Source organism: Phyllostomus discolor, chromosome 1 (assembly GCF_004126475.2).
Source record: "Phyllostomus discolor isolate MPI-MPIP mPhyDis1 chromosome 1, mPhyDis1.pri.v3, whole genome shotgun sequence".
In the NCBI taxonomy this organism is placed as follows: domain Eukaryota; kingdom Metazoa; phylum Chordata; class Mammalia; order Chiroptera; family Phyllostomidae; genus Phyllostomus; species Phyllostomus discolor.
Window position 1 is genome coordinate 69768695 of NC_040903.2, and position 24977 is coordinate 69793671.

The 24977-nt window shown below is 39.8% G+C and overlaps 1 protein-coding gene across 6 annotated transcripts in view; it reads right to left on the bottom strand.

The window, feature by feature from the left end:
* The window catches only part of SFMBT2 (Scm like with four mbt domains 2), a 220138-nt gene that overhangs the window by 105674 nt on the left and 89487 nt on the right, over positions 1-24977 (bottom strand). For all 6 annotated transcript variants that reach the window (XM_036024478.1, XM_036024495.1, XM_036024501.1 and 3 more), the window contains exons 5-7: positions 10905-10993; positions 8948-9194; positions 1408-1505 (exon numbers count right to left, since the gene is read on the bottom strand). In XM_036024478.1, coding sequence (XP_035880371.1) covers positions 1408-1505; positions 8948-9194; positions 10905-10993 — 434 coding nt within the window. The remainder of the gene's footprint in view (positions 1-1407; positions 1506-8947; positions 9195-10904; positions 10994-24977) is intronic.

The window sequence follows — 24977 nt, forward strand, 5'->3', positions numbered from 1 at the left end:
AGGGGCGGGTCTTTGTACTTTCATTATGGTACTCGTTAAACTCCTCACATGTGTATGATATGCCACCAGATAAAATTTACTTTTCAAGGATGAGGGACAGGATCAGATTTGTACGTCTAAGTGTTGCTAAGGCCACTGTAAAGAGAGTGGGTATGAACTGTGGAGGTCGAGGGGTAAGAAGGACAGGATGGACGGAGAAGAGGCAGTGGAGCCAGACAGGTTATAAGAGAGAAATGCTGTTCTTCATTACTATTATTATTGTTATTATTATTATTATTATTTGCAGGGGAAGAATATTATCAGAAAAGACAGAGAAAGGAAAGTGAGAAGGAGAGACATATGAAGTATTTGGTCAGCCCAAAACAAAAACAAATTAAAAAAACGCAAAATAATGTTCATCTTCACTATTGCTAACGACATGTTATAGTTATACTGTTCCTCTAGCACAATAGGCTCCAGATACTGTAAAGGTCATCATTCAATTAAATTTCAGGAAAAAATCATATAACCCATTTCAAAAGAGGCCTTAGAAGTCCAATGTTACTGACAACACAGGTGCTACCAGGAGGGCTCGTGATTTGCCGTGATGGGCTAAAATCCTGAGGCAGGACTTCAGTATAAATAAAGCTCAGGATGCCACTGCCGCAGCCCGAGCCCTGGCTCTTGGGGCATGTGGTACCTAAACACCATTTTAATTTCGTTTTCCATAAGGAACTCCACGGCGCTGCAGAGATGTGCCCTTTTGGAACGGAAAACCAAGCCTCTGCCAGTCTTCTGCACGCACTTAGTGTTCGAACAGAGAGTGCTGCGGTGCAGCTTTCTCACACATGCAGGTTCCAAGTAAGAAGAGCTTGTTTTATGATTTCCTCGGAGCTAAACAGATCATCCCTGCCCAGAACTTAATATTCCACTTCATATAAGCTTTAAGCATGACTTTGAAACTGTTGAGAACCTGACAATCCATCTCAGCTGCCGTATCTTCCTTTCGCACTGTTAGCACCTCAGAGAGGGCCTACCATCTCACGGGTGGGCGTGTGAGTTTCTTGAGCTATCAAGGAAACTGAACCAGCAAGACAAGTGTTGTTTTCTATTATCTTCACCAAACAAATGTCTAAAATAGACTTGCTCTATTTTCTTTTCTTTTCTTGGTAAGGAGTGTGGAAGTGAAAATGAGATTTCTACAATAATACATTATGGAGAAAAACAGTAAACCTGAAAAATTTTAATGAATCTTTGTGAAGATTACAAAACAAAGCAAAAGAGACCAGATAACATTTTAAACATTTAAAATGGAAACTGGCCAAGATGGTAGCTTTTTAAATAATGAGAAGTAATTTGACATAGCAAGCTTTTTACCCAGTTTATTCTTGACAAGAGTGGACAAATTGCCGTGAATCCACATCTTACCTTAAAAACTTCCATTGGAAGAGGAAACTTTGCAGCATCAATAAGGGATTTTTCCAGAGCATATTTCCATTCAGAGGTCATCTTCAAAGGATAAATTTCTGTATCAACAGCAAACCACACAAGAGTTAAAGGACTAAAATGTTCAAATGAGAGGTTTTTTTCTTGAATTTAATCTTCCCAGGATTTCATAATAAGCTGGTACGCTCAGCAACCGTAAGAATTCACACCCTGCCCGCCATAAAAGGCCACCTGCTAAAGGGATTTTCTGAAGTTAAATAGCAACTTGGGATTCTGCTTTCAGAAATGAAGAATAAACTTAATAGGGCTCTTCTTCAGGGAACATTTGCATGCATTCTGTTGGCATTCTGTAAGTAATTTAATGGTATAAATCACATTAGCAACATCTTCAGTCATCCACTGCCCCAAATTTCGTATATTACCTGGGAAGCAATATCCAGTGATGAAGAACTTATTATCCGATAAATGGCTAAAATGGAAACGACTCTTGCCTGGCATTTGCAGTTATTACAGCATATTTTTCACTAAATCTCTAAGCTCTCACATGCTAAAAATAGTCCATGTAAGTCAGAACATTATTAAAAGGTAAATTAAAATTTACCAACCAAGTTTAATATTTACACTTGAAATGTTGCTAACACGCCACATGTTGCCCACCATGTTCCCCAGGTGATGGCGAGAGAGGGATTTACAAATGGAGGTTTCACTGTCTGAATGCAAAATTAAAAGAAAAAAAACGGTGGAGCACTGTTTGTTGTTCACCGATTGCTGAAACTGCAGGGGAATTTTATGACCTGATCTCAACAGATTTAAGACCTTATCAAAACTGGATTTGCAGAAGCACTCACTTGAAGTAGATATGTTTATATCTTCCCTATATCAACCTTGGCTACCTCAGACAGACAGTTAGGGTATGAATATGAATCTAAGCACAGTTAAAAGGCAACATTAAAGCTTTGGGGCTATATTTTTAATTTCTTGCATGTCTGCTTTTTAGCATGGAGCCATATATTGTGATTCTCACCCTTTCTGAATTCACCTTGAGCCAGAAGCCCCTGTGTTTTAGCCATTTAGTTAGTCTTTCCAGACCACCATAATTTTGGTAGGCGAAAGACGCTGCCCAAACTAGTTGAGTTACCAAGGCTCTGCCCACTTCACTCACTGTCAGTACACAAAGGCACAGAAAGGGGTATTGATGACTAAATAGGTTCCACTGTATGTCTTATCTAGAATCCTTTTTAGCATTTCATTTATACTCTTTTACCTCTGAGATCCCCCCCCGACCAATTTGACATTTCTATGTCAGAAAAAAAAAACAGAATGTGATTCTTCTGAGGAGTATCTAACATATTTGGGGGAAAATAGTCAGGCTCCCATAATACCTCTGCAGAGAATGAATAAATTGTTCTTCTGGCCTCCCAAGTGAGAAGGGGGTGCTATGTGAGAAATCCTTTATCACGGGGTTCCACAAAAAAGAAAGGGATGAGGTCACAGAGACCCATCAATAGTCCCATGAGAAGTAGAAGGACCCATTACAGTACCCAGCGGTCCCAGTCAAGAGGATGACATCAAAAATTTTAGTGAAGAGGGTGAGGTCTGCAGAGGACAAAGCCCAGAGGACACCAACTGCAGCTATTCACTAGGTCAGCAATGAGCAAGAGCCTGGACCTCCTAAGGAGGCAAGAACAGATTCCCTTTTCCTGGGATCTAGAAGCAGGCAATAGGGAGTTCCACCTCAGCATGGTAATAAAAGGAGACCTGAGTCACAAGAAGGGATGGCAATTTCCAAAGACAAGACCCAAGGAAGGGTGTGTAAACATAAAGGCTGAGAAGAAGGGAAGAAAAGGTCCACTGCGGAGTTGCCCTGAGCTCCCACAGTTTATCACTGAAGTCTCTATGGTAGGGGGAAGACACGGAGAAGAGGGTAAAAGAGGAGTGGTTAAAAAATTACTCAGTGTTGGAACAATGAAAACCTGAAATGTCCAGGGTTAGATCAAACTATGAAAACAGAAGGAAGTGATGTGCAGACTCTTAAGTCATCCCCGATGTTCACCACGTCATCCAGAAAGCGGAGCCCGTGGTCACCAGATGCCACCTCTCTCCCACCAAACCAGAATCAAATGTTACAAAGAGCCCAGTGCAATGCACTGAATGTTTGCCACCCGCCCCCACCAGATCCCTGTGTTGAATGTCATAACCCCCAATGTGATGGTATTCAGAGATGGAGCCTTTGGGAGGTTATCAGCCTGTGTAGATGGAGCCCTCATGATGAGATTAGTGCCCTAAAACAAACACAAAAACAAACCAGAGAGCTCCCTAACCCCTTCCATCAGGTGAGGACATAGGGAGGGGACAGCCATCTATGAACTAGGGAGAAAAGCTCACCAGACACCAAATCTGCCCGTTCCTTAATCTGGGACTTCCAGCCTCCAGGATTGGGAGAAATGAATGTTTATAAGCCACCTAATCTGTGGTATTCTGTTACAGCAGACAGAAGGGACTAAGACACCCAGGTTCGACATGATTTCTGTCTCTGTCCTACAGTCTTATACTTTGTCTTCTTTCAGTGGATATTAATTCCTAACATGGAATTTAACCCCATGGTAAGGCACACTTCTCTTAAAAGGTGACAATCAACTTCATTTTGTCAGTATGCTCAACCATCTGCAAAAGCTAAACACCTCATGGTTTCAATAAGCAAAGAACAGTATTCCATGTGTGCGTTTCATTAGACAAGAGGCACGTGGTTACATTGGCAAGTTTATGGACAATAAATAGCACCATTAAAAGAACATAAAACATTTTCTTAAAATGATCGTGTTGTAGGTAATTTAACAGAGTGTATCCTGACAATTTCTGTTTGCGGGGAAGCCATAAGCAATTAAAATCCCTACTGATTCATCTTTAACTAGAAGCCTAAGTGAAAAGGAGGTGATCTCCCTTTGTCAAGCGTTTGGCAGGCTGCTTCGCACTGAGTGCTGCAGGGTGCTGGCGGAGCGCACAAGATCACCACCTCGCGGCCTCAGGGTAAGGAAGGCCTCAAGGGGCGATTCCTTCCTTTCACACACCCCGAAAACTCCACTTCTTCTTTTTCCTCCAGGTTCTGAACAGTGAGGGAAGACTAAGCTAGAGTTGTTAACAGACATTGGAAAATGTTATGGACTGAATCTTTGTAACTTCTCAAAAATCCTAACCCCCAATGTGATGGTGTTTGGAGATGGGCCTTTGGGAGATGACTGGGTTAGATGAGGTGATGAGCATGGCGCCCCACAACGGCAATGGGGCCTTTTAAAAGAAAAGACCAGTAGTCTTCTCTCTCTTCTGCACTGCTCCCCCACCCCACACACATGCACAAAAGAGAAGTCATGTGAGGACAGACCAAGAAGGAGGCCATCTACAAGCCTCGAAATGAACCCTCACCAGACCCAACCAGGTCAACACCCTAATCTTTGACTTCCATCCTCCGAAACTAGGAGAAAATAATTTGTGTTCTTTCAGTCACTTGTGTTGTTGCAGCCACCAGTCTATGGCCTTTTGTTATGGCAGCTGAGCTAACACAGAGAGCAACAGCTCTTTTTAGACTAAGAAAAGGTTCAGACAGGAAGCATTTAAGTTAGATGCAGAAACTTGCTGACTCCAGGATCTATCTAAAATAAGAAAGAAAAAATTCTTTAAAGTTGACAAAGATTTTGAAGGAAAAAATATGGAAAAAAATACGGGATAGATTTAAAAAGTTTCATCTCCTTAGCTTCTGCAAGAATATGGATGACACACTCTTGCTGTCTAAACATCTGGTAGAGCCTCCAAATGACCCAGCCTCAATGACTTAAATTTCTTAGAGAACCAAGATATAACCATAATACCCTGACCACAGATCGAATGCCTAGAAAACACCATCACTTGGGGTACCTATAACATTTTGCAAGCCAGCAAACATATCCTATTTGGAGATAAGTTTGCAAGACAGCAAACTTATCTCCATTTTACAGATGAGGACACTGAGATTCAAAGAAGTAGAATCACTTGCCCAGGGGGCCTGTAGCTAGTGACAAAAGCAAAAAGCAAAGCTAACTTGGACCTTGATTCCAAGTTCATGTTCTTTCTACTTTGCCAGGTTTTTCCGGCTTGAGTCACACAGGGACTTCTTTATAAGAGCAAAGACTTTCATGAACCTCACGGACCATATGCCTGTGAATCTCTCATGTCCCAGAGCCACCTTAGCAGCTAAACAAGAGATCCCATCAACAAAGAGCACCACTCCTTGCTCTGACCCTGTTTTCAAAAGCTCCGCTAACATATCAGGAGAAAAGAAGACACTTTGGGAATGTCTTCACTCTGGGTCCTCCCCTCCAAATTCCTTTCAAAGTCCTGCCAATTATTTTGGACTAGAAAGTGGGCTTGGCTGGTTCTTTCCTTCCCTATAGACATACCTGGCATTTTATTCAGTCAATTCCTATCAAATATGCCAGGTACCTACTATGTGCCAGCCACTGTGCCAGCTACTGGGGAGAGAGCAGTGCAGAAGGTACAGACTTGCAGTTAGAGTGGGTGGGAAAACCCTCTTGTAGTCTGAACGAAGTGAAGGAGTGGGCCACACCAACAGCATTCCAAAAAGGGATGTGCTTGTAAACCCATGGAACTGAGGAGACCAACTGCTGAAAAATAAATGAGTGGAGCCTGTTGGGGATATGAGGCTGGCGGAGCCCTACAGCTTGCCTTCCATTCAGCACAGAAGAGAGGGCACTGCCAGGACTGCCACTCTTCTCTTCACAAAGGCTTCACTTTGGGCCCTAGGAAGCCATTGCCCCCTTCCGTGACCATCTGCCTTTTACCACCTTCTTGTCCCTTACAACTGTGTTCACTGAGGCTGCCTTCAGCCCACTCCATCAGCACCTGCATGACGCCTGCATGACACCTGCACTGACAGCCCTGTGTGAGTGAAGTGGAGTGGCTTCTTTGCCTCTTTCTATCCTTCCCACCCCAAGCTATTTCCTCTGATTTGCAGCAGAGAAAAAAAGGCAGAGTGACTACAGGGTTCTCACTGGTGGACAGAGTAAAAGCCAGCCCCTCTTCCTCAAGTTTTGAAGACTACCTTCCTAGCTACTGTCTACTAGCTATTTCTCTTACCTCTATTTGCACTCAGCAGTTGAGAATTATTGTGTCCTTTAAAAAGTAGAAAGAATAAGTGAAACTAAAGGAAGAGCTATGATTATTTTTGGCAATGGTGGTAGTGTTCTGGGGTGCACAGCAAAGACGGCATCAAGAGCAGAGAGAACACACAAAGGCTTATCTCAAAGTATAGCCTCCCCCACCCCTTCCAACTCTGCTCCTCACCATCAGTTAATGCTGAACACTCTTCATTTATTTAAGGGTGTTGGGAATTTTTTAAAGAGTAGCCTCATATTTTCTATGCAAGACTGAAATTTTATTCCCACCTCTATTTCGGTCAAGGAAATAGCACTGCCATACAAGTTTTACAAGTCACACCGGGACTTGAAATTAATTTCCACAGACCCAGGGCACCAGGTTTTGGTCCCATGTGTGAGACACAGCAACAGCTGCTTCCCGGGGTGCTGCTCTGCTGAATAAGGTGACCGAACCCAGTTTTTGTCTCATAACTACTGCATTTCAAAAACTAAAAGTCACATTGTGAGTAGCATTTCACTTTTTTTTTTCTTCTTCACATACATAGCCTTTCTTGCTGACAATTTAAAAGTTGGGAAAATAACTTCTTATTGAGAAATGCCTCAAAGTCTTTAAAGACACACATAAATTCTTCAATGAAATGGACAACTCACGTTTAGAAAATTACTAAGACAAACATAATTTATCCTTATCTTATAAAGATATCAAATTATGTGAAAGAGGAGGGTTCTCATATGCAAATATTTCCAGATTTCTACCTTGACACTTCCCATTTTCCATTCATGCTTTGAGTACTACATCTACGATTTCACAGGGAAGAAACATTTCAGAGAACCTAAGGAGCTACTAGTAATCCTTTGCTTTGCTATAAATTTTTACCCTGGCAAATATATGTTTCCCCTAAAATTTATAAAGCAATTAGATACTAAGCTAAGATTTATACACCCAGCTTTCCACACAAAGTAAATTTCTCCTGCAGCGTTATGAATCCCAAGGCAAACGTGAGCTTAGCTCTCTCCTCAGAAGCTGACAAGCCCTTTGTTTGTCATCAAAGTCCAAAATTACTCAGGGTGTAAATGGATTTTTTGGCTGCTTCTCAAAATGTTGACAACAATAATACTAATAAAGTTCCATGCTACATGTCTATATGCCTGTCAAACTCAACGCAAATGCAAATGCATGAGATACAGAACGAGTAAGTTTTTTCAATTAAAGCCCATGAGTGACAGAAAAAGGAAATGCAACTCCTCAGCTTCATTTCATTTACTCAGGACTAACAGTGACAACTAATTCGGGAAGGAAATCTCTGGCAATTTTAATAAAACAAAGAGCCAATTCCTTGCTTCCAGTAAACCTGCAGAATTCACCAGTGTGAAGATCAGCATTTCTAGAAGAAATGTGTATTTCTTCCTTTGCATCCTTAATTCCATAAGAATCCAACATTTTTGTTCTGAGACTATCCATCCAAAGTTTGGTGAGGCTAGTAAGGGGCAGCAGGGGGAAGAGAATGGGCAAAGGACCTGGGATTTAATTATAGTGCATCCCCCATTTAATAAGCTGGGTCACCCTGGACAAGTAGATTAAACCCAGTCTCACTTTTCTGTGCTGTAAAAGGAAATATTCACAGCAAACATGTAGTACTTTTCTGGAATCAAAATAAACAACATAGCAGATGTAAAATCACCTGGAACATAGTAAACATTTAAGAATTATTATTTTATAAACACTAAAATTACTGCCCAGTTAGGTATGTCAGAAAGCATAAAGCACCATTCTATCCAATTAAGGCTAGGGAAAGTCACTTGGCAGTGCATTTGAAGCTAATTAAAATCTTTGATATGTCAGGGGGAAAAGCATGGTGATTCTTCTCTTTTCTATTTCCAGGTCAGAACAGATTACACAATGATAAGCATTTGGTTTAGATATTCAGAGGGATGAATGGATAGATGGAGGATGGATGGATGGACGGATGGTGGATGGATGGATGGATGAATGGATGGGTTCATGTATGCGTGCATGAATGGATGGACAAATGGAGATTTAGGAACCTCCTTGCAAGACTATCAAAATCTCCAAAGAAAAGGGGAGAATATAACCAATTCCAATCCATTGTCTTTCATTTTTGAACCAGTGATTCCAGAGGAGCTAGATCTACTTTGTCACAGTCTCCAACATAATTTTCTCCTTTTAGAACACTATTAATTGAGGTTTTATGTTTTAGTCTCCATAGAAAGTATTCTTAAGTTAAAATGCTTAATATTTACATACTCAGATGTACAAGATACCACAGAGCTCATAAATTTTCCAGAGACACATACAGAAAAAAAACGTATCTTTTTCTCAAGTAATTCATGGCAGCAAAAGCTTCAGCCCTTACCTGAAGGTGGGTCCATTCTGTACTTATTCTCTTGACACCAACCAACTGGTCGAAGTCTGTAATCCAAGTAAAACAACCACTGGTCATAGGATTCAGTGTCCTCCAATCCCACATAGCGAAGGCGTAATCTTCCTCCAACATTTTCAATCACACTAACTATCCAGTACTGAAAAGGGTTCTGAGAATCCTGAAGTTCTATTAAGGAATCAACTGTAATGAGGTCTATAGGGCCTTTCCCTCGCAGAGGCTGTTTAAACAGAAGCAAAACTCCTTATTTTAAACTTTATTTTAAGGTTCTCATGGAAACAGATGACAGCAGAAGATAATATTTTTTCACACCATCATCCAAGCTATTGGCAAACAATCTGGTGTTTCCCTCCACCCCCATCCTTTCCACAGACTCGCCCCCGCCCCTTCCCTCTCGGCCCACACACACTTCCATATCCCCAACTCTGTATCCAACAACAAAAATCACAAGTCAATAGGAAATAACAGTTCGTGCTCATTCTCGCCAAACAAATCACCCTTCCCAGACAAAATTGCATTTGTTAGAAATGAGAATGCTTTTAAGAAGAGTTATACCCAAATTTGCCTTGAGCTGGAAAGGGTGTAGTAGCAGAACGTCTGCTTTTCAAATAGACAGATATAACAAACACAGAGTTACAAGTTTAACCCGGGGCTCAGCAGACACGTGCCTTATGACGGCCACTGCTGTAATGACCAAGCTCTTCTCTCGCACTTTGGTTATGTGCATAAGGCATGAATATGTGTAGATGGCATGTTTAATGCACATTAATGATATACACAAAATTAAGATTACTATGTAAACTTATTTCAACATTTAACTTGATAGTTGGCTTAGAGAATATATGTAATTACTGCTCTATCTAAGCAAGCTTCTTAGCATGTGTTAGCATATGAAAAGGGTGTTTGTTCAGCCAGGCTTGTAAGCAAATATATTAAAAAAAAAAAAAAAACCTAAAAGAGTACAACAACTTGTCCTTTTAAAAGGGTGAAAAACCATCATTATGATTTGTTAACCAAACAATTACATTAGTAGCCATTAAGATAAACAAATACACCAGGCAAAATCTTCACAACACCAAAAACTGTAACCCAATGTATTAGATAGTGGTATTCCAAAATATCAACATCTTTTATGAGAGAAGGGAAATTTATGGAAGGTTATGAGAATAATGACATTATCAAAATCTATACTGTATTCCTTGTTATTCATTGTGTTTCCCCTTTTTTCAGGAGCATTCTTCAAACAGATTTGTTAATTCAATAATTATTTATAACACAATACATCTTTTCCTGTTATATAATATACAGTAAAAGTAAAATGTTTCATCATAAAATTATTTTCAAATTAACCATCAAGATATCAGATTAAACTATTTTTTCAGTATGTTTTACCTTAATCACACTTAAATATGGTTAGCCATTAATTATCTTGTTTTTATATGAGAAGGTAATTCAATCATTATTTAATACATGTATTTAAATCTTAGGGTTATGCATCCAGAATGGAATAGTTAATAGTACCATTAATCAATATACTCAGAGACTATACTAGAGATTATATATGCTTAGTTTCACCTACACAGAACGGTTGGTTATTCTACAGGATTTGATTTACATTCATTAACATAGGGTCAGGGCTTAAAGAAACAGGATAGTGAGAAGATAGTCTAACATTATTATTTAAAAATGTTTTCACATAGAAGCAACTTTTCCATTTATTGATTGTACCACAGATAAAAAATGTTCAATGCCATTAGAATCAGTAACCTGAATAACTTAAAAAAAAACACAGGAAATTAGGCTCTTTGGACATAGATACCTGTGTGTACACATGTACCTGCAGAAGGATATATGCAAAGGTGCTGTTAGGTTTGAGCTCAAGTAACTGTGAAGCTTCAGACATAGAATAGCTGTAAACAATAATACATACACCTTCCAGGAGGTTAGCGGGGGCTGTCCGGGAGCCAGTCAAGTCACGAATGAGAAATTCTGTCCAGTCTGTGTACTTTTCTTTGATTGCTGGTGAGACAAAAGAGAAAAAACATTCTTCAACACTGTTCTAGTATCGAATAAACTTAAAAGCACAGCACTTTGTTGCAGATGTGTTATTTCAACATTTCTCTTTCAAGCACCAATTCTTAAGTACTAAAATCACAATAATAAATCTGTCAACAATGGGTGACTTCATACCTACCAGGTGCCTCGATCTTGCTGGGCAGGAAGGAGGTTAAATAGGTGCTACTGAAGTCTTACAACCTATTTAGAAACTTCTGTGAACAACACTTATTATAAAGTATATAATTCAGTTGGTTTCAAGAAGGAAGAGACCGATGAGGGCTACAACAATCAGAGAAAGTTTCCCAGGTGAGAAAATAAAACCAGGCTCTGAATTATATAAAAGGTGTATGAAGGCAGAGAAGAGGAAGTTGAGATTTTCAGACCAAGAGGAACACCACATGTCAGTGAGAGTGACGAAGTGAGGGAGGAGAGGGAGAACGGCAGCGGGGTCCCTGCCAGACCCGGCAGTCTGCGCACAGGTCCCTGGGAAACAATGTTAGGTGGTGGAGTGTCACTGTGGACAGCCAAAACATGTCAACAAGTATGTTCAGTAAGAGGAAATCTTTGCATAAAATGAGTCTGACCAATTAAAAAAATGCTCGAATGGAAACAAACTAATGGCAGAAAAAGCAAGAGAGACGCTACTGCAGATGGAAACTAAGTACAAGTGACAGGACCAAAAACAGGGGTGACAGCTCAGTGAAAAGGAAGAAATGTATTAAAGGCATCTTTTGAAAAAAAGAAATATCAGCCCTTGCTGGTGTGGCTCAGTGGATTGAGTGCCAGCCTGCAAACCAAAGGGTAGCTAGTTTGATTCCCAGTCAGGATACATGCCTGGGTTGGGGGTGGGGTCCCCAGTAGGGGGCATGCAAGAGGCAACCACACGTTGATGTTTATCTCCCCCTCTCCTACCCTTTCTTCTCCCTCCCTTCCCCTCTCTAAAAATAAATAAATAAATAAACAAATAAATAAATAAATATCAGACCTTCAAGGCCAAAATATTCTACAAGTGCTTAGAAACCAAGACCTGAGCAAAATGTAACTCCCTGACTAATCTCCCAAGCTGCAGATCTCCAAAGCCTTCAGCAGGTCACATTCACGCCTAGGAAGGCCCTGAGCCTTCCAGGGGCACCACAAAACCAGCAACAGGTGATTAGCACTCCCTGATTCCCATTCCCCCCACACAACGATCCTGACCTTCACATCACACAAACAGCCCATGGGCCTGGGTACTGCCTGGATACTGCCTGGGTACATCCAATACTTAGCATTTCTGAGAGGTTCAAGACTCAAGTGGTGTGTACATTGTTTAGGTGCTTCAAAGGCATGATTCCTAGGTCAAAACTAAAGGAACAGAGTCGTTACAAAAGGACAGACACCACGGTATTGATGTGGGAAAATCAAAGTCATGGTGTGGGCAGGATCTGGGCTCCAGGGTGGGCTCTGCCATCCTTATAATGTTGAGTGACTCATTCAAATTTCTCGTATGCTCTGTACTCATCAGTATAATAGTGTTTACAACATTTTGTTTATAGGATGCTATTGGAATTAAAAAAGACACATATAACCACAAAATATAACCATATATATGCCATATATAAACATGGGGGGGCACGGGGCCAGGGCTAGAACCAGGAAGTGTTCTGACTACAAGCATCCTGCTAAACCCTGGGATTTCCAGCCCCACAAGGGAGCCCCACTCTCCTGGCATTCAAAGTCCCCAGCCTCTGAGGGACCCCCCCCCAGCAGAAGTTCCCACAACATTTTAGCAGTCACCAAGACTCCCTCAGGTTCCAGGCTGCCAGAAACATTTTGAAATTTCTGTGCTGGTCCCTCTTGAATTCCTTCTGGTTGTTGGTTACAGTTTTTTTGTTGTTGTTGTTGTCCCTTCACTATTACCCTAAGGGAGTATCTGGAGGAAGAAGACAGAAATGCGAGTGCTCAGTCCACTGAGCCTCCTAACGCACCAGAGAACTGGGCTCACAACAAGATGCGAGCCAGCAGCCTTTGACTTAGCAGGAAAGTACTTTTAATACTGACTTTGTTAAAGAAAAGAGGCAGGAGTGAACCTTAAATTATAAATGGAAGCACTTACACATTTACTATTAAGAATAAAAGACTATAGAGTTCCTTCCCTTGGACATTTTTAAAAGAGAATCTACATTCATTTTTCAGAGGGTCCAAATTAAATTGTCCCTACAAACAGAAGGATATACAATAAAAGTATTCAACAGGATTGATAAGTTTCTACTATGTGCAGCGGATCCCATTACATACTACTGGGGTTCAAGCACATAGACATAAGTATTTCTGTCCTTAATCATAAATACAGCCCAGGTAAAGATGAAACTTATGAAAAATGTTATAAAAATTACACACAGACACACAGATTCCTAAGTACCTGTCATAAATAGATTAGAGGGAAAGTTTCATTTCAGCTTTTTAGGACTCTTTCAATTAGGTTAAAATAAGGCTAACATTAGGTTAAAATAAGAAAAATAAGTGGCAAAAACCTCAGAATATTCCCCATAATTAGAACATTTAATAAAACCTTGGAGAGTATGTATGCAAGCTCTTACAAAGAAAGAGCTTTGCTATTTAACATTCCACACATCATTACAGGGTTGTGTGTGACTCTTAATGGGGACTCCTTCACTGGGTGGTTCTAAGGTTAAATGAGAAAATAGATATAAGCTTCCCAGTAGCTAGAATGTGGGTGTACAGTATCAAGCAACCGTGGTAAAAAGTGAAGCATTCTTGGATAATGCAACCGATCATTCCTTCTTTAATGCATTCAACTACTTATACAACATGCTATCTTTCCTTTTCAGGAGAACATATATGAAATATCCAAAATGATGTTATAATTATAAACTACAACTCCTTGCAACCCAAATTTAGTAATACATTTAATAAACTTGTACATCAGATCATGAATACAAAATGATGGCCATGGATACAAAAAATTACAATTAATATGTTATTAACTTGAAAAACTATAATTAGAATAAGAGTTCCAGCATATTGATGGCACTTTTAGCCTTCTAATCTCTTAATTTCCCTTTTCTAGTTTGCTAATTTTGCCATCATTATGGTATCTTGAAACACTGACAAACCTGTACACTCCACACACACACGCACAAAAACTACCTTATTGAAAATAATTCCTAATGTAAACTGTTAGGGAAATCCAATTCATTTTTAGCTTCTATTCCTATTTCTTCAGATTATTATAAAATTGATCCCCCATTATTATAGAACAATACAATGCAATCCCTCTGGCTAAACTTAGTAATAATATCTTAACACAATGCACAAAGAGTATTATTCCACAGTCACTTGATGATTTTTATGAGATCAAGATCAATAGGGAAGAGACGATACACAATGCTTACATTGATATGAATGTTTACACACACATCTATTTATACTTAATTTGTAATTGACACTGCAGAGCATACTATAGCTCCTGTAATCTACATTTCCTCCACATCCAAATCAAACTCCTGTCCTTAATGTTACACAGAGAAACAAGAAAAACAGTGCTGTTGTGACAGTAATCGTAAAACTCAGAGTTCAAACCAGATTCATCATACTTACATTCCAATCTGGCTTAAGCAGTTGCTTTACAACTTTACTTTTCATCACTAAGTTATTCCTACAATTCACACAAGTCACATCTTACTGACAAATGAATTTATTCTAATAAGCTCTTAGAGTATTTTATTATGCCTGTTTAAATAAGGCAAATACCTCAGTAAATATCTGTTTGCAGTAACATATTGTTGAGAGGGTTTTTAGAAATTACATAGTATTTTTTTTGTCAGCTCCTCCGAACGGCATCCAGTGCCATCTAGGGGAGTAGCGGCAAGGAGTGTCCCCATCAGGGACACACAAGAGGCTAAGTGGCACTTGCCTGAAGGTGCTGCTCCTGCCTCCATGACTGTTCTCCTTAAAAACCACCGGCTCCCAATCTTGCTGCCCAGGCCCAGCGACCTTCCTGTCCTCTGCTCTCCCACCCTCCCCACTGCTGCCTCATTCGGCCTCCCATCCGTGCCCCTGGAAAACTAGAGCAACTTATAACTGCAGCACAAAGAAAAAACCCTGGGCCAAACCACCACATACATTTTAGAACCACTTTTCCTTTTTAAAAAAATCTCCCTTGAACACTTTTTTCTAACAAGTTACTACTCTATCTCTTTGCTTCCCTCCAAAACCAAGCATAAGCAAAGAAGACTTATCTCCCCATCCCCCCCATTCAACCCAGTCAACTTCCCCCTCTAGAGCTGCCAAACCACTGAACTACACTTGACTGACTCAAAAGACCTGCACATCCCTACACAAATGCCTCCTGGAGCCTCACTTTCATATTCGACACAACTGAGCACACCCTCTCTTCACACTGTCCCCTGTGGACCTCCCCACCTCAACTTCCGATGATTCAGTGCTGCTTAGAAATCGGTCCCGGGCTGGCTCTCCTTGCTTCTCAATCTGTGGTCTTTCCATGGATAATTTCATCCATTCGCATGACCTGAATCACATCAATACCAACAATGGCCAATTTCCCTCTACAAACCAGACCTCTCTTCTGAGCCTCAGAATCACAGTTTCAACTGCCTGGTTATCAGTGAGATTTAGAATCATGACATTATGACAATTCACATTTCTTTTCCGGGAACTTACTATTCATATCCCTTGTTTGTTTTTCTATGCACATATCCTTTTTTAAAAATGTTGATTTGCAGGAGCTCCTTATATATTAGATATTATTTATTTGCTAAACATAGCAAAACTCTTAACATCTTATATGATATTCAGCATGAGCCTTTATTTATTTATTTTTAATTTTATTTACTTTTAGAGAGGGGGAGGGAAGGAGAAAGAAAGGGAGAGAAACATGCATGGATTTATAAATTATAACTGTTTCACTAATCTTTTATTGAACTCAGATGAGGAACCACTGTTACTATAGATACTACATAGACCTTTCAATAAAATACAATTTAACTCAATAGTACACTACCAGCATTCACAAACGAACTATCATTTCTTTTTCTTTTTTTCTCTTATTTGCTTTATTTCATGTATTTGTATGATATAAGTTATCACTGAAGATTTTAGTTCCAGCATACATAACCTAGAAAGCCAGAGACCTGACCGTTTAATAGAGATGGCATCAAATGTGTTATGTGGTAGGACAGGTATTTAACATTTCTCTGGAGTTCTCCTTCTAAGTGAGTATACAATATGAGCCCATAGGCAACACTGATACTGTTCATTTCAGACTAGAGCATCACCCAGAGATTCAAGAACTACAAGGAAGGTCCTACACATCCATACCATATCCCTAAAGGACCATCTGCTTTCTCTGAAGCTTTCCAGAACCTCTTAGCGCTAGAAACACACAAGACTTACAAAACAAAAGCCATACAAATTACAACTATTTATGACATCTTCAAGGCACAACTCATATTACTCTCCAACTTATCTTTCAGAGCCTAGAAGATCAACAGCCTCTAAAACTATTAGAATAAATAAAAAACCTTACCATTATTCCCTGCTAAGAGATTTTTAACCAATAGAATATGGAATTTCTCTCATTTTTGCAATTCTCTCTAATTCTTCTCTAACAACTAATATCTCACTTTATGGACATTTCTGCTATTGCTTTAAATATTTTCCTGCTTTAAAAAATAACCTTCCAAAGAGTATGCTATTATTATTCTCCACTAGGAGAAACTTCCTACAGGTCTTTATTAGCTTGCACTGCAGCAAAACTGTCAAGCCTGAACTGACATATTACAAAGGTCCAGGGCTCTCTCTAAAGTCCCATGGAATAAGACACTTGCTTTTTTAAAAGATTTTATACTCATAAGTGTCTCTCTCATACACACATACTTGACTTATTTCTTCCTGTAGAGTTACTTTCACTCGTACTGCAAAATTACTTACATTCAAATTTTTCCTAATGCTCCCCCCCTTAGGTGTATGTTTTAAAAAGAATGAAACAAGTTTCCACAAAATTTACATTACCATGCCCTTTGTATATATCCAATTACATGAATAGGCTTATTTTTCAAAATTTTTCACATTACTGTCTGTGATGGTTTGTGTGTGAGCTCAACTGGGCCACAGCACCCAATGTTTAGTCAAACGCCATCCTGGGTGTTTCTGTGAGGGTTTTCTGGGTGTGATTCACATTCACAGTGGTAGACTGTGACAAAGCAGACTGCCCTCCTGAGCTGGGTGGGCCTCACCCAATGAGTTGAAACACACAAGAACAAAAGAGTGACCTTCTTAGAGCAAGAGGTAATTATGACAAAATAAAAAAAAAATATTAAGTAAATACAGCCACATTCCATGTTCATGGATAGAAAGACTCAATATTATCAAGAGGCCATTTCTTCCAGTCTTGATCTACAGATTCGCTGCAATGCTAATCAAAACCTCAGCAAGTGAGTTGGTGGATATTGACAAGCTGATTCTAAAGTTTACATGGAGAAGTAAAAGATCCAGAATAGCCAATACAATACTGAAGGAGGAGAACAAAGTGAGAGGACTGACACTACTGTCAAGAGGACTTGACAGATGTCAAGATTTACTATAAAACTACAGTAATCAAGTCACTGTGGTGATGGCGAAAGAAGAGACAAACAGATCAGAGGAACAGAAGGAGACCCAAGAAACAGACTACATATATACTGTCGACTGGTCTTTGATGAAGGAGCAAAGGCAATACAAATGAAGCAATGACAGTCTTTTCAACAAATGGTTCTGGGGACTGGATATCCATAAAAAAAAAAAAAAAAAAAAAAAGGAACCTACACACAGATTGTACACAAAAATTACTCTTCTGAAAAAAAAACCCCTCAAAATGAATGACAGACCTAAATGTAAAACGCAAAAATATAAAAACTCCTAGAAGAAAACACAAGAGAAAACCTAGGTGACCTTGGGTATGGTGATACCCTTTAAACTACAACACCAAAGGCATGATGTATGAAAAAAATAATTGATAAGTTGAAGTTCATTAAAATTAAACACTTCTGCTCTGTGAAAGACAATGTAAAAAGAATGAGAAAAGTATCTGCAAAAGACTCATCTAATAAAGAACTTTATCCAAAATGTTTTTAAAAAAAACTCTTAAAACTCAACAAAAGGGAAAAAAAGTATTTTAAAAAGGGCCAGGACTTCCGGCCAAGATGGAGGCATAAGTGGACACACTGTGCCTCCTCGTACAACCAAAATTAAGGACAATAAAAATTTAGAAACAAAAAACACCAGAACAAACAGAAAATCGAACTGTACGGAAGTCCCAACAACCATTCATCCAGACTGGTAAAAGGGGCAAAGTCAGCGGCCGGTGGAGAGGGGTCACAGCAGGAAAAAGGAGTGGCTGGCAGACTCCAGTGGCAGACCCCAGGCATAGGCACAGGTGCAGGCAGGCAACAAACAGACCCAGTGAGGCGTGCAAGGAAGCTGGCTGTCCACAAACATTCTTGTATAGATAAACCAGGTGAAAACGGGCAGCAAGACAGACCACACAACCAAGGGCCCCAGCACTGGGAAATAAAGCCTAAAAGCACTGATTGAAAACACTTGTGGAGGTTGACGTGCCGGGAGAGACTCCCAGCCTCAAAGGAGAGTTCGTTGGAGAGATCCACAGGGTCCTAGAACATACACAAGCCCACCCACACCAGAACCCTGGTGAACACCTAAGGCTCTGCCCCTCATAACAGGTGCAACCAGACCAAAAAAAAAAAAAAAGGCCTAAATGGAAGAATGGATCAAAGCTCCAGAGAAAATACAACTAAGTGACCAAAAGACAGCCAACCTATCAGATGCAGAGTTCAAAGCACTGGTGATCAGGATGCTCACAGAATTGGTTGATTTTGGTCACAAATTAGATGAAAAAATGAAGGCTACACTAAGTGAAATGAAAAAAATGCACAGGGAACCAATAGTGATGGAAAGAAAACTGAGTCTCAAATCAATGGTGTGGACCAGAAGGAAGAAAGAAAACATACAATCAGAAAAGAATGAAGAAATAAGAATTCAAAAAAATGAGGAGAGGCTTAGGAACTTCCAGGACATCTTTAAATGTTCCAATATCCAAATTATAGGGGTACCAGAAGGGGAAGAGGAAGAGCAACAAGTGGAAAAGTTATTTGAACAAATAATAAAGGAGAACTTGCCCAATCTGGCAAAGGGAATAGACTTCCAGGAAGTCCAGGAAGCTCAGACAGTCCCAAAGAAGTTGGGCTCAAGGAGGAACACACCAAGGCACATCATAATTACATTAGCCAAGGTAAAAATGAAGGAGAGAATCCTAGAAGCAATAAGAGATAAGGGGATAGTCACCTACAAACGAGTTCCCATCAGACTGCTAATTTCTCAAAAGAGACCTTACAGGCAAGAAGGGGCTGGAAAGAAGTATTTCAAGTCATGAAAGGCAAGGACCTACATCCAAGACTGCTTTCCCAGCAAAGCTTTCATTTAGAATGGGAGGGCAGATAAAGTGCTTCTCAGATAAGGTCAAGTTAAAGGAGTTCATCATCACCAAGCCCTTATGATATGAAATGTTAAAGAGACTTATCTAAGAAAAAGAAGATAAAAAACATGTACAGTGAAAAGACAGAAAACTCACAGCTATTAACAACCACACTTAAAACAAAAGAAAACTAAGCAAACAACTAGAACAGGAACAGAACCACAGAAATGGAGATCACATGGAGGGTTAGCAACAGGGGAGTGGGAGGAGGAGAGGGCGGGGAAAGGTACAGAGAACAAGTAGCGTAGATGGTAGGAGAAAATAGACAGGGGAAAGGCAAGAATAGTATGGGAAATGTAGAAGCTAAAGAACTTATGACACATGGACATGAACTAAAGGGGGGAATGTGGGTGGGAAGGGGTGTGCAGGGGGGGAGTGGGACAACCGTAATAGCATAATCAATAAAATATATTTAAAAAATAAAAAATAAATAAAAAGGGCCAAACACCTTAACAGACTCCTACAAGAAGAGATATGCAGGTGGCAACAGCACACGGTGCATCAGATGCCATCAGGGAAAAGCAGATTAAAACAACAGCCAAAAGATGCCAGTTCGCACCTATTAGAATGGCCAAAATCCAGAACATCAACACCACCAAATCTGGGCAGCGCCGTGAAGAAGTAAGAGCCCTCCATCACAGCTGGTGAGGATGAGACATGGACAGTCTCTTCAGGAGGCAGTCTGGTAGCTTCTCTATAAAACTAAACATAGTCTCACCATACAATCAGCAATTGTGCTCCTTGGTATTTACTCAGAGCAGTTGAAAATTTATGTCTACACAAAATGTTACACACATTGTTTACAGCACAGCTTTACTCATAATTGCCAAATCTTGAAGCAACCAAGATGTCCTTCAGTAGAATGGATCAATAAACTGAGGCACATCCAGACAATGAAATATTATTCTGCACTAAAAAAAATGAGCTATCAAGGCACAGAAAGACACAGAAGGGCATTAAATCCATGTTACAAGTGGAAAAAGTCAATCTGAAAAGGTTACATGCTGTATGATTACAACTATATGATGTTCTAGAAAATGCCAAGGAGTTAGTGGGGAAGGAGGGATGAACAGCGGGAATACACAGCATTTTTAGGGCAGTGAAACTACTCTGTATGATAACAGAATGGTGGATACATGTCACTATACATTTGTGCAAGCCCACAGAAGGCACAACACCAAGAGTGAGCCCTCATGTAGACCAGGGACAACGTGTGATGATGATGTGTTGATGCAGGGCCGTCAACTACAACAAAGGTACCATCTGGTGGAGGGTGCTGATAATAGGGGATCTTGCCCATATGGGGGAAGGATATATCCAGGAACTTTCTATACCTTCCTCTCAATCTTGCTGTGAACCTAAACCTCAGACTGTAAATTCCTTAGGGACAACATGCTCTTTCTTATCATCATTGTTTATCCTGATGCCTAGCACAGAGGGTCCCAATAAATGTTCCCAAATAGCCTTCAGAAGTGAAGCAATTTATCATCCTACCCCTCACCCAAGAGATTTTAGACACCACAATTCTGATTAGAAAAAAATCTGAGTGTTCAGGATGTACCGACTATTGAGCCAAGCACTTCCATACACAGCATCTCAGTTAGTGCTTTCCAAAACCTGATGAACTGTTTATCCTCATCCTCATTCAACCAATATGACCCAAAGAGACAGAAAGACTTAAGACAGTTTGTAACAGGTATACTAGAGAGTGTATGTGCAAACATATGTATTGTGTAGTTAAGGAAATAAATCAGATAAAAAACACAAATTATTTCAGAAATCTAGGACATAAACACAATTATTCAACAACACCTTAGACTGTCAGCTTTCTTAAATCTACTTGTTGTCTACTTGTAAAGATTTATATTGCTAGGTGGGAAAATTTTAAATAATTTAAAATAAAAACTCCTGTTTGTCCCAAGAGCTACAAGTCATGAAATGTTATTTCCCTTAGAATGACACTTTAAGAATACTTTGCAAAAATACATAACTGAAGGTCACTTTCTTAATAGATACAAATCTGATTAATATGCTCATCGCAATAATTAAAGGCATCTTTAAATACACTTTGAATTGAAGGAGGTTCACACTGAATATGAACAGCAATATGAGGGAAGAAATGGAATGATTCTCAGTAAACATCCCACTTGAGATTGGACATATATGATATGCAATGAAATTCCTCTTATTAAAGTGAAGTCCAAGAGAATCCAAACATGTTCTCTAAGACAATCTGTCAGGTCCAGCTGTGAGCACCCGTGTCTTGCAGGCATTCTGCAAGTAATGGACAAACTCACTGACCTCACAGTCATGTCTGAACATGACACGTGACTCCAAATGTGGTAGAAGTCTTCACATTGCCATGTTTGTGAATACTAGTGAAACACAAACTCTATTCTACCAAACAGTCCCATAAAAACACTACAATTCTGTATGTGAATTGCCCAAAAAGGGAACTTCTTGGAAAAATGGAGACCCCAGAGAATAATCTCCTGACTGTAGCACTTATTATCCAATTATTGTAGATCGAAATCTTTTCCAACACTACTTTTGACTAGAACATTTTTATTGACCTTTAATTTTTTAAAACATTTTAGTAGAAATGTGGTACTTACCTGTAAGTTTTTAAAAAAATATCGTAATAGCCTTGGCCAGGTAGCTCAGTTTGTTAGAGCATCATCTTGATACGCTAAGGTTGCGGGTTCAACCCCGTCAGGGCACATAAAGAATCAACCAATGGATGCATAAATGAGTAGAACAACAAACTGACATGTATCTCAAAAAAATCAATAAAAAGAATCAAGACAATTTTGGACATCTAAGTTACAGCAGTCACTAGCAACTCAGAATTACAGAGGTGGAATGATGTCTAAATAACAGGTCTGCAAACTGGAGAATAATCCAAACCTTATGCCCTCACTCCTCCACACATGTCTTCTCTTAGGAAATTTCTGCTCTGAGAACTGTATATGGCAAAATTCACAAGTCAATTTCTCTTTCAAATCCAAGGGCACAGGCTACAACAGGTGCCACAGCACAATTATTTGGAAGCAAGCTGGGCAAGCACTGTGAACCAAGTGGGGCTCAACCTACACAGTACCAGACGGAGTGGAGAAGATTAAGCAGGCAGTAGGGTAAGATCACCAATGAGTTCCACATTGCCAAATCCCATAGTCAATTCCCAGTTGTACACTTATTTGGCATAATAACAGCATTCGATATGTCAGATCACTCTCTCCTTCTTCAAATAGATCACCCTCTCCTTGAAACATTCTTCACTTAGTGTTATCAATTAAGTGTTTCTCCCCAAAATTCTTATGCCGAAATCCTAATCCATAGTGTGCTGGTATATAGAAGTAGGGCTCTTGGGAGGCACTTGGGTCATGAAGGTGAAGCCCTCATGATGAGATTAGTGCCCTTTTAAAAGAGGCTCCAGAGAGCTGTCTCACTCTTTCCAACCAATAAGGACACAATGGGAAGTTGGCAGTCGGCAACCCAGGAGAGAACCTTCACCAGAACCCAACCATGCTGGGTTCCTGGTCTCAAACTCTAGCCTCCACATGCCCCTCACTGATACATCAAGCATACTCCCACCTAAAAACATTTGCACTGTTTCCTCTGCTCAAGACACTCTTCTCCCAAATTATAACCGAGGCTTGGCTCTTCCCTTCATTCACACCTCTGCTCAGATGTCACTTCGGGGACTAGCTCCTATTCTCCCACACACACTGTGTAAAATCACATCTCCTGTGCAGACAACCAACACCACACCTGAGCCAATTTGCCTCTCCTTCTTTTATCCAGAGTGCTTATTTCCATGACCAACAGAATACTTAAATATTTATTGTCTTCCTCTGCTCCTTCTGAGGCTGCCCAAGGAGAGGAGAATATAACTAAGTGACACTACAGTGTCAAAGGGAAAAATTTATTGGTTTAGAATTATTTTAAAAATCAGGCCAAGAGTAGGGACTTCAAGAGTTAACCTAGTATAGATATCTGGTCTAAAACCTCCACTGACCACGAGGAACTGAGAAGAGAAAGAATGAGGGAACAGTAAAGATTTTCATGGGACACGGTCCCAGGGAGTGAGCTTCAAGTGGAAGAATACATGACCTACCCAAAAACAAAACAAGACTTCTGGCAAGATAATCTCATGCAGGTTTGTGACTTGCTTCCATTTCTCCCCCGTCAGGAAGAACCTGCTTATTTCTAACCTAAATCTTCCTGACTGAAGATTCAGCCTACCTCCCTCTTTTCCAAAGCCCTTATAACCTCCATCCAGATAAGTTACTTGTCTGCTAATAAAAACTCCAGACACCCTCCCTCTTCTATTCAACCAGTTGAAATATTTCAGTAATAAGTTCGGCTCTTATAGTTTGAATCCATCTTCAAATTTTTAATATGACCCCAGTCACAGTATTCCCACCGGTAAGAATGCTGTGGGAATTAATTATAACCACAGGCTAAGTGGCCGAGTAGAAGCTCATAGCTCTGAAGTTGACTGGGACATTGGACCTTGACCCTCGGTGTAACCCAGGTGAAGTTTCTGAACATGACGAACTGGTGTTTCAATGACTGTACCAAATACAGAGATACACAGGCAATTAGCTGGCTTGATTTTCATTGGTATGAGAAAATATAAGGAAAATGATCAATTACAAGGAATATTCCAAAGTGGTAGAATCATGATTCAAAACCATAACTCAGTTTGTTATTAAAGGAAGACTATTCAGAAAGAACAAAAATTAGGCATGCCTTTCCCTCCCCAGTGCAGGAAAAGCTGAGCAGTCACAATGCCTCTTTCTCTCAGTAACTGAACAGGAAATTCCAAGAAAAGTTCCTAAGGTTTTGTCCTCTGTGATTCTTAAAACCAACCAACCAATCAAAAATGCTGCAATAGCATATCACAAAATCTATCAAGAAAAACTTTTCAAAAGGATCACAATATGCAAAAGGACATGCTGCTCCTGTAGCTGTCAGTAATTCACTCTGAGTGCTTACTATAAATTCTGCCTGCTTTGTTACATAAACAGATTTCATTTGGATGGTTACATGTGGCAGTTCTCTTTTAAGAACTCATCTGTAAACAGAGACTGAACAAATTTCCTGAATTTTCTTCTATCAATTACGTGAGATCAAATTATGTTTCGAAAAATGAAACTTTACTAGTAACAATTATTTCTAAGCAATGCGGTGGAACAGATATTAACTTACAGTTTTCTTTCTGTTATCACTAAGACCATATTAGATGAGATTTATGGTTGTTTAATAAAACAAAAACTATTATGTCAGCCTTGGAAGCAGCAATTCGTCAACTCATGTGAGGCGAACAATTTATGCCAGATAAGTGGAAAGAAATAAATTTCCGGCTCATTTTGCAACCATTTTTCCTTC